We start from the raw sequence: 11351 nt of genomic DNA, 5'->3' as shown, positions 1-11351 counted from the left end.
TTTACCAGAGCCTGGGGATGAACTCTGTCTAAATGCACATATATGTCTGTAAACTAGCAGCGGCTAAACTGATTTTCTGACTGGCACAAAACTGGCAGACCGACTACAGCTAACTACCAGTACTTCATACTCAGTGCATACAGTTCCCTAAGCAATACATACCAGTCCAAGAAGACCATTAGCGACCTTTACGGTGACCTCGCTCTGTAACTTTACATGGTCTGTCACTTCATGGCTGAGTTCCTAAATGCTTCCACTTTTCAATAATACCACTCACAGCTGATGGTGGAATATCTAGGAGGGTGGAAATTTCACCGACTTGTTGCAATGGTAGCATCCTATTACAGAACCATGCTGGAATTCAGTAAGCTCTTTAGAACCACCCATTTTTTTTTACTAATGTTTGCAAAGGCAGACTGCATGGCTAAGGGCTTATTTTTATACACCTGTGGCAACAAGACCGAATGAAACACCTGAATTCAATGATTAAGAGGGGTGTCCCAATACTTTTTCCATATAGTGTACATCAAGTGCTATAAAACAAGCAATTAGAATTCCAATATATAACTGATGAAGTAAAATACAAGAAAAATATAAGATATTGCCCTTTAAGTACCTGTAACTGAGTAACTAGTGGCTTACTACCTCCTAGGACAGCCAAGGTTAGTAAGAGAATTCTGATGTCATTAAATGACTCCAGATTCAATAGGAAGTACGAAATAGCAGTGCTGAGATTACAGTTCCTTACTGTTGCCAGAGGTAACTAAAGAAAATGGCAAAGATTGGCAATCCCAAGCTTTTCCTAAGGGGATGATTTGCTGGCGATTTCAAACATCCTGCAGATCTAAAAATGCCCCCTGTGCCGCCGGCTTCCTAACTGAGCGCTTTATGTAGATGTCACATGTGACATTTGGCCGAGACGTCCTGGGCTTTTTTATGAATGATGAGAAATTGCATTTCTTTTGTCACCCCTGCTTCTTCCCCCGCTGCATTTGGTAGATGTTATCTCAGTCAGCGTCTCCCAAGCATTTTGAATTTCGATTTATTCAAAAGAGGAAACAGGGGGGAAACTGCGACGGGTCACTAATTTCATTTCGCCGCGTTCCGGCGGCATTAGCCCTGAGCAGATTTTTCAGAGGAGCACAAAATCAATGTGCACATTCTATAGGGAATAGCCCCCCGAATCCATTAGTAATTTTGACCAGTGGGTCAGGTAAAGTAATAGCCAGATAAATGTTTTATTACAGATTCTCGTACAGCCTAAACGACTGAGCCAAACATATATTGCACATCCATGCATGTCAAATATATACTGTGTGAACGCGACCCAATGACGTAATGCATGTATTGCTTTTTTCCTTCTCCAGGACAGCTATCCAAACAAAGGCAGAGCCTCTTTCTCCGTCTTGCTTTCGTGGAATTCACACTTAGGTTGCAAATTTTAACCATGTAAAAACAATTATGGAAATTTCAATGGAAATTCAGCTTTTGACCTGAATTCATGTTTTGACCTGACAGTGACAGTTGATGACACTTCAAATGGTTCTTTGAATGATGCCATAGAAGAAGAATCGTGTTAATAATACAGAGTATGTGAGGATGTAGAACTGTTTGAAGGCATAAAAGACACATTCATACACATCTCTGCTACAAGCATGGTTCTTGATGGAACCCAAAGTGGTTCTTCTATGGCCTCATTCCTCAAAGAACCCTTTGAAGTATCTCCTTCATTTTGAAGAATATAACTGTATCTGAAATGTGCCTATGTTTGCACCCAGAGCAATAATCACATTATTATGAGTCAGTACTCTAGATGTTGCCGTGGATTTCTCTGGAAAGTGAGGTTCACTGACCAGCTGATAATACACATCTGAATGGTGGCTAAGTTGGAGTAGCAGAATTCTTCCTTGTTCTTAAAAAAGTAATGCCCTTGCGCAACTAGACTATTTGACATGCCTACTGCATTCTAAAATGAATGTTATTCGTGATATTTGGGAAACCTTCTTGGCATTGGGTCAGATCTTTCAGGTATTCTAACTGTATGACAGTATATTTGCCATTATAGACATTTGTGTGAGCATATATATGAATAACTCATTTCCACATTAATAAAATATGTTACATCGTCAACAATTCCCTTTCTCAGCTTTACTTACGTTTGACAATAGTCTAAACATCATATATTTGATTAATATGGAAATGATGTGCATATCTAAATCAACTCAATGCATTACAGTCATTTCACCTAAGTGCAAAGTAAGTACAAATCCTCTATGGAGAACGGCACCTGTCTGCACATTTTAATGCACCACTACTGTTTCTTTTCTTAATTTAACCATAAAATGTAGCTTGTACAAACGGTTGGTCTATTTTATCTGTTATGCATTTTTCCTCATATGTTAAACTCAGCAAATAAACTGAAAATTGGGCTCAATGGAGAGATCAACAAAACATCATTTGAACAGGGGTGTCGGAATTTTGTTTACAACTGTATATCCAGTATATCAGTAATGTTATCGATATGATGGAGGGAAAGAAAAAAGAACTAATACACTTTTTAGGCTTTCTAAGCTGTATAAACGGTTATAGCCATGTGTGTGTGTGGGTGGATGAGTGGGTGTGCTTGCGTTGGGGGGGAGCAGGATTTGTGGGCCACTCCTGCTGAGTCTCCACTCTCCACTCTAACAGACCACACGACTCCACCAATCACAGCTCACTGCTTCCACACCGCGCTAAATTTGATTTCTTAAAGGAGCCGCAGCCGTGCCTCAGCCGAAACACATGCAGCATGAGCACGAGTGAAGATAAATAGATGTTTATCACACACAGACACATAACCCGGCCCTTAGCAGTGGACAATCAGTAAAACAAATAGGTCAGTAGATCTAGTTTGTGTATTTTGCCTTATTATGTTTTTTTAAGCAAATTTTCATTTCTTTGAAGTGCTTTCAGAAAACCGTCTTCCTCAAAGGGATTCCTCAGTCAAAATATAGGTCACCTAAATATTTGCAGTGCTACTAGTATTTTAAATGAAGGATTTAAATTGGCCTGCCCGTTACACTGAGCCCTTGGTAGCCGCACGAAGAAACTAGGAGGACATGTTATGGTGTAGATATTTGTTTATTAAAAGATGAGTCAAAGAGATTCACACTTGGAATGTGAGGCAACTGCTGCTGCTGTTCAACACTTCAGCTCCTCGTCCCGTCTTTCACATTCCCATCCATGGATTCAAAACAGACTTCATGTTAAGACCCACATCGAATAAACAAAATCTGCTTAAGTGCAAGAAACAAAAAAATACAGGTTTTTATGGTTGCATTTAGAAAAGAAGGCAGTTCTTAAGTTGAAAATAAAACGTTCCATCATATGAAACAAGGATATGGAATGTACTTTTTTTTCTTTTCTTTTTTTTTGCTTGCTTGACATTTTCGTTTTCTCAGCCGGATCACCTACAAACCCGAAGCTTGCCCATTCTGACAGGTTTTGCCCACAACTTGGGTCAAATTCTCTACAGATTTCTTGAGGGGTGTCAAACCTCCAGCTTGGGAGGTTTGTTTATTGTATAGAGATGCTGGTATTTTCCACAGAAATGCATCACTGCCATGTGGTCACTTTCATATTTCCTATCAGTTCCAGCTGATGCCTTCTCTATCCTCATGGCTGCAAAGCCAGACTTCAGTACTGACAGATAGCCAGATAGCGTAGACAACAGTGTGGCTGATAGCACTTGCGTCTGCCTGTCCATCATTTGCTACAAAAAAGAATGTAGATGGTCTGCATTTACAAGTAAATATATTGCACAAACAAAATGAAGGGGGGAAACAGTATGTGCCATTAAAAAACGAAGAAAGAAAAAAAAATCCAGTTTCACACCTGCGATTTGGGACCCATCCACATATCACGAGTATGATATACATAAACTCCTAACTTTTACTATTTTACAGTACATATACAATCTTGAAACTAGTACCAGCATGGAGGTACATCTCTCGCTCGCTCTCTCTCTTACTCTCTCCCGACAAATGCCATATGTTCTACAAATACTCAACAGATCTGATCTACAACTGTACAAAAAACGAAGAAAAAAAAAACTAGCTTAAAATCACAAGGCATTTCATTTTAATTTTTTTTTTGTGTGTGTGATGCAAGTCTTAATTTAACTTAATCCTTAAAATCAGGACTCCCTTGCATGCTAAAAACGGAACGAGAAAAAAAAGGGAAAGAAGTGCCTGAAACTCACTGAGCGCACAGTAAGAACATTCCCTTTGACCTGTACAAAAATATGCCTGAAAATAGTTTGCTTTCTTTTAAAAAGATGAGGTCTGTTCATGTATCAAAATGTGTCCTCCTCCCAAAAACCCCTGCGACAGTTGGGAGAGGGAGTTTAGGCTGCTAAAGTTTCAAACCGGTACATAAAACGGAGTCGGTTACAAAAACAATAAACCTTCTTGTTTTGTTTTTTGTTTCGTTTTTTTCGTTTTCGCGGCATTTTAAGAAACGTCACAGACGACCGTTTGAACGCAAAACGTCCCGGGAGAGAAAAAAAAATAAAAACAACAACAAACAAAAAAAAAACGGAGAAGAAAAAAAAAACGAAAACAAAAACAAAACATGAACGAACGGTTCACAGATTTTTGTTTTGACTCAGTCCACAGTCTCAACGAGTTCAGCTCCCTGCAGTTAGAAAGAAAGAGGGTACGATGCATAGAAGTTCTTAAGATTTTTTCCCCTTCGTGGTCCGTGTTGAAGTTGATCAGTAAGTGTAGACCTACGGAAAAATCCATAAAACCCTGTCATGCTGCTAGATATAAAAAAAGGTCTGCAGACTTTTTTTTCGTTATTTTTTCTTTTTTGCTACAGTACCAGCTTCGTACGCATCTGCTTCCTCAAACCTCTCTCTGTCTCCCCGCCTCCTCCTTCCTCCTTCCTCCTCCTCCTCCTCCTTCTCCTTCTCCTCAGCTCGGGCTCAACGACACGGCGAGGAGGGCAACCAAACCAAACTTGTAGGCTAGCTACATGACGCCCCTTTTCCTCAGACATGGTGAGCAGGCATCGTTATCATCATCATCATCATCATCATCATCATCGTGGTTATTACTGTTACTGTTTGTACTCGGGTGAACTGTTCGGTACTCAGTACGTGAAGACCAGGTCAGAAAAGTTCTTCTCCAGCCAGTCCCCAGCGATCATCTCGCTCAGCTCGGGCGTGCAGTAGTCGGGGAACTCGAAGTGGGAGCCCAGGCTGCCCTCGCTAAACGAGTCCAAGTCCTTATCCACGAGCGACAGCGCGAGCCCCCCCGCGTTCTGGCCGCCGCTCTCCGCCGCCGCCGCCGCCGCGAAGTTCAGGCTGAAGTCGAACAGCAAGTCGTCGGCGTCCGACGAGCTCGAGGACGACGTGGAGGCCGAGCGGGACGAAGACGAAGCCGGCGAGGCCGAGGCCGAGTGCGCGAGCGAATAGGCGCCCGCGCTGCCCTGCTGCTTCGTGATGTTCTTGAAACTGTAGTAGAGGCGCGCGCCGCGCACGTCCTCGTACATGCTCGCGCCCTCGCACTCACCCGGCGAGCTGAGCGTGGGGCTGGCGGGCACGCGCGCGCGCTCCTCGCACTCGTCCTCGGCGTTGTGCTCTTCGGCGTCGTCGTCCTCGTCGTCTTCGTCATCGTCCGTGAAGTCCAGGCTGCTCCGCGCGCTCTTCGCTGCCGCCGTTCCTCTCGCGCTCTTTGCCGTGTACTCGTCGCTGTGGTGCTGGAACTGGAACTGCTGCTGCTGCTGCTGTTGCTGCTGGTGATGATGGTTATGGTGATGATGGTGGTGATGGAGATGGTGCGCCGCCGCTTTGGCACCGTACTTGCCGCTCGCCTTGGCTTTGGGGCAGCGCTTGCTCGCGCTGGAGTTCCTGGCCGCCTTGGCGCACGCTTTCTCCGGCGACGGCGCCGCCGCTTTCTCCGGCTTGGAAGCACTGGCCCCGGCACCGTCCAGCTTGGGCTTCTTCTTGGGCCTGTACTTGTAGTCGGGGTAGTCGGCCATGTGCTTAAGGCGCAGGCGCTCTGCCTCGCGGATGAACGGGATCTTCTCGCTGTCCTTCAGCATCTTCCAGCGCTTGCCCAGGCGCTTGGAGATCTCGGCGTTGTGCATGTCCGGCGACTGCTCCATGATCTTACGCCGCTCAATCTTGGACCACACCATGAAGGCGTTCATGGGCCGCTTGATGTGTCCCGTGGCCGTCTTGCACCAGTCCGGGTTGGCCTCGGCGCCGGGCGCGGGGCTGCTCGCCGCGAACTCGCTCTCATCCGAGTCGGCGCCGGCGTCCACCCGACCCCCTGCGCCCTCGCAGTCCCCGCGCTGCGCCTGCTGCACCATGCCGCTCCCGCGTCCTCGCACAGCTCCGTCGCAGCGCTTTCTCCCCTTGCTTTCTCACTCGGCTGCCAGATTTCTCCCAGTGTTTTTCTCTTTCTCCTTCTCTTCCTTTCCTCTGTGTGTTTATCCCGTCCTGTTTCTTCCTCTACTTCTACTTCGTCTTGTTCTTCTCTTTTCTCTCCCCCCCAAGAGTCCTGCCTCAACACTCACACTCTCTCTCGCTCCGGCCAGACTTTTACAAACCGCCTTCTTAACTACTACTTTGCTTTTTCATGTCCGTTACGTCACGGGCGGCGCGCCAATCACAGGCGTCGTGGCTCCGCCCACCACACTGGCGTGCAGTCTTTTAACCCTTCACGCCAATGTGTGTGTGTGCTTGTGTGTGTGTGTGTGTGTGTGTGTATGCATGTTTGCGTCTGTGTGGAGGGAGAGGAGGCGAGAGAGAGTGTGTCTGGACCCACGCTGAGACAGACACACGCGTGCGCGCGGGCATATCTGTACACACACACACACACACACACAGCAAACAGGGGATATGAACATATATAGAGCCAGAAGCTCAAGAATGGGTGAATTAATGCATCAGAATTAAATACTATAGTATAATTCTAACATATGTTCCCAAATGCTGCTTTATAAATGAACGTCCAAAGCACCAACACACACACACACACACACACATACACCCTCCCCCACCCTCCTCAGGTTTTTTACCCCCTCTCCCTCTCTACCAGAATACTGAAGGTGGCGCTTGGACACTGTTCCTGTCTGTTGATGCGCCCACGCGGCTCTAGCTCTACTATACACTGCACTGACTGGATATTAGTGAATGTAAATCTGAAAATCTGACTCCCACTTCACACTGAAGTGCTCCCCTCCCTCTTTTACCACACCATCTTTCTTCTGCCTCAGTTGTACAAACTCTGTAATCTTGGACGTTTGCATTTCCTTCAATTTTTAGCTTCCTTTTAGCCTCAAAAGCTAATCCATCTCCGGTGACACTGATGTTTAGTGCTGTGTGTAGATTATAAACTATAGTGAAAACAACAAACCTGGAGAATAAAGGTTAAATAAAGACTCTCTGTCAGCGTAACCGGACAGGTATAATCTACGTCAAAAAATGACTCATTGCTCAACTGTCTTGTCTCCAGGACTGTTTACTGTCTTGGGCCATGAATAAACATGACTCTGTTTCTCTCCACGTCTATAAAAATAAAAAGGGAGAAAGCAACTACAGAGTGCTTGTGTACAGTTGTGGGTACATTAAAGGCAGCATTGTGTGTGTGTGTGTTCCCACAGCTAGGGATGCTACTGGAGACTATGCTTTTGATGAGGTGAGGGTTTTTTGTGCATGTCCCCTAGAGGGCAATCACTAGCCCCTTTGAGACACACCCCCACAACCACCCTCTCTCCTGCTGCTAGATATCACCCCATTTCCTGATCTGAGACTAGTTTAGATGTTATTATTACTATTTCATCTCAAAAGCTTGAGGTTGGTTTGGAGCAAGCTATGCTTAATTCTACACAAATTTGAAAAGCTAGCCTGGGTTATTGATCACAGGGTTGTGGGATTAATACCCGGGTCCGCTAAGCTGCCACTGGTGAGCTCTAGAGCAAGGCACTTAGCCCTCTCTGCTCCTGGGGTGTCGTGACCCTGCGCCTAGGATATATATATATATATATATATATATATATATATATATATATATATATATATATATATATATATATAATACTGTGTGTGTGTGTGTGTGTACACACTATATGTTATATGTCAAATGTCTAAACCTTTTGATGCATTTAGCAAGTTTAGGTTACATCCATTGCCAATAGAATAAGACTCCCTGTAGCAGTGAAACACATATTCAAACTATGCAAGTTAAAGAGTAAGTAAAGCTGAAAGAGGAAAAACTGTTGTTAATGATTTAATATTTTCTTCATATGGAATTGCTGTACATATTTAAATCAAGCAAATTCAGCAATGTAAGTATTTTAAATGAATTCATGTTTAGGAGAACTCTAACAAATTAAGACCATATCTTATTTAGAACTTATAACTTATTTCTTTCCTCTGAATTATTGCAGCGATTCTACAAGACCACGATAAAACAGGCTGAGAAGGGCCTCTTTGAGCAATGCCACAGAAGATCCACTTTTTTAGGTTCTCTGGAAATTATAATTTGTGAGTGTGAGGAACGCACACAGTGAATGTATAGGTTCTATCAATATCAATTTAGAGAATTGTTCTACAACCTTTTCATGATGTGGATTTTCTATAAACTTAAACTTATAAAAGGTTCTGACACACTTACAAACACAGATCTATTTTTTTTCAGAGTGGTTTGAAGTGGTTCTTCAAATGCATCACTCAAAGTGCTTAAAAATGCTATCATCTGAACATGATGTGATGATGTGAAGATGAGAATTACTTATTTAACAAATATCACCATTTTCTGGAATTCTTACTCATTCATTCATCTTCTCATCTACCTTTTGCTTTTATGTCTTTAAAATAAATATATGAATATTTATTTTCATTAAGAATGCAAAAAAAGAATGCAAATAATAAAAACACATACATATATATATAAATATAATGAATTACCTAACAAAACAATATAGTTGTCAGTAGTGACCTGATCCCATCACTCCAGTGTGTGGGCCTATTTATAGGTTGATAATTTTTCCCCGACATCATCTTCAACTGTCCGTGCCTTTCACAATCACAGACGCTATTTCTTCAGAGCAACACAAATGATAGCCTTCTGTCCAGGTCCTGTCCACCCATAGCAGGGGCTATTCCACTCTGACAAGCAAAAGCCAGTCTGTTTGCCCCTTGGGGAAGGCAGGATAGGACAAATGAATATGTGTGTGTTGGGGGTCTATGGACTGTGTGTGCGGAGTTGCTGTAGTGTAGTCTGGGTTGCATCATCATCAGGCATACGCACGCACACACACACAGAGACCTGCAAACGCATGGGATTGAATGAGAGTGGCTTAATGATGTGCTGCTCATTAGCATGGCTCGTTAAGGGCTGTGAATGAGGTGTGAGTGTCAGCTGCAGAGGTGTGAGTCATACTGAAAAGGGAGGGGCCCTGTGTGTGTGTGTGCAGAGAAATCCGAGACCCCTTTCCTTCACCGTCTGCCGCACACAGAGCACACACACATGCAAAGAATGTGCGAGTCAATAGAAAGATAAGCCACTAGAGCTGGTGGTCTTGTCATTTGCCTTTGCAACTTTTTGTGTGTTTTGTGATGGGTTCTCCCCTCGTTCTGCCTCAGGAACATGGTTTGATGTAATAGGACAACAACCTGCCCTAAAACCGGCCTGACACTGATTCTTTCTGGCCAGATTTAAATAGTAATAAATGTGTCAGTATTGCCTCCATTGCATTACATGACATAAATCTATACAATCCTGTTTTCTCCACTTCATAAAAGTATAATTTTTCTGTGATACTTTTATCACTTGCTCAGCCATGTGATAATGTCAGAACGTCAAGAGCCTAATTTTGATGATATCACACTATAAACGTTGGTATGGCTTCTTTAAGATGAGTGTTTTTTTTATTTTTACTCAGTTGTCCTTCCCAATTTTAGATTAGCCAATTGTCCAATCCACTCGTTAGAGGGTGAGGACTGACACACGCCTCCTCCGACAGACGTGCGACCACTTGTCAATCATTTCAAACTGCCACCAATGCAACATCACCAACCAACGCGCTCGTAGGAAAGCGTCAGATACCCAGCTTTAATGTATCGGATAGCAGACATCCCTGACAGCCAGCATCGTACTGAAGTGATGTGGGGAGAGAGAGAGCCATCAAGGCCAATTGTGCTCCCTTGGGCTCCGGCTGCTGATTGCAGGCAGCATGACCCAGGATTCGATAAATCAATCCTCGGGTCATGGTGGTAGCGCCTTAGTCCACTGTTTTTAATAATAATAATTTAAATAATAATAAGAATAGTGATGGACTAGTGTCCTGTCTAGGGTGTAGTCTTGCCTTGCGCCCAGTGTTTCCAGATAGGCTCTGAACTCATCATGACCCTGCCCAGGAAAAGCAGATAAGAAGACAAATAAGTGTAAAATAACATTAATGGAAAATGCTGATATTAGTAAAACAGGTTATTACTGTGCTATTATTGTGCTCAGATGATGTCATATATTCTCCAAAAGATTGTTTGTTGAGTGATGCCACAGACGAACCACATTCGATTCTCTAAAAACAACTTTCAGTGGTTGGTTTTTCAGAGAGCTATATTAATAAATGAGATGTGTCAGTGGGAAAATCCAATATTTTCTTTAAACTGTTGGAATTTTCTTTAGTCTAAATTCTTGTCCGTACCTGTGTTCTTGTGGACTTGTAATCAGTCACAGCCCAAGAACTGTTCCACATAGCCCAGCACAGTCTAAGTGGCTGAATGTGTTCATGCTCCACTCATGTTATCGAGGACGCATGAAGCGATGACTTGTGAGGACTTTGGGACAGCCAAATATCCTAGAATGCATTTTGCACCATGCTGCTGTTCCAATTGCAGGATGACCATATTCTGGACACCTTTTCTAATGAATGCATGCAGCTACTTGCACCCATTGCTGGCACAGATATGGAAATGCAAACACACAGCTTGTCTAGTCCCTGTTAAGAAGTACTGCCAGTACAATAGAACTCTCCAGTATTGGCACCATGCCTACTGCTGGGCGTGGACTAGAGCAATAAAAGCACCCCAGCATTGAGCTATGGAGCTGTGGAACTTCATTGGCTTCATCCATGTATCGGCTCCACCCAGTACTTTTGGGATGAGTTGGGGAATTGGGAATGAGGTGGGGTGGTGATCATCCAACATCCTGACCTTGATAATACTCTTATCTCCTTACAGAAATGATACAGAATCTTGTAGAAAGCAATCCCTGGGCAGTAGAGACAGGTACTCCAACAGAAGCAGGTTAATACCCTTGATTTCTGGAAGAAACCAGAAGAGTGTCCCAAAACTT

At 43.7% G+C, this 11351-nt stretch overlaps 1 protein-coding gene across 1 annotated transcript; it reads right to left on the bottom strand.

Moving 5' to 3' along the window:
* Positions 1 to 3101: 3101 nt before the first annotated feature.
* sox11a (SRY-box transcription factor 11a) lies at positions 3102 to 6578 on the bottom strand. Its single transcript, XM_072689639.1, has one exon. The coding sequence runs from the start codon at positions 6355 to 6357 to the stop codon at positions 5134 to 5136; it is 1224 nt and encodes a 407-aa protein (XP_072545740.1). The 5' UTR covers positions 6358 to 6578; the 3' UTR covers positions 3102 to 5133.
* Between the last annotated feature and the right edge of the window lie 4773 nt (positions 6579 to 11351).

The sequence above is a fragment of the Salminus brasiliensis genome, chromosome 10 (genome assembly GCF_030463535.1).
Source record: "Salminus brasiliensis chromosome 10, fSalBra1.hap2, whole genome shotgun sequence".
Lineage (NCBI taxonomy): Eukaryota > Metazoa > Chordata > Actinopteri > Characiformes > Bryconidae > Salminus > Salminus brasiliensis.
This window is presented reverse-complemented; position numbering and strand designations above follow the sequence as displayed.

What these genes read in the sequence shown, in the direction of transcription:
- sox11a (XM_072689639.1), bottom strand. Translation starts at nt 6,357, where the DNA reads ATGGTGCAGCAGGCGCAGCGCGGGGACTGCGAGGGCGCAGGGGGTCGG.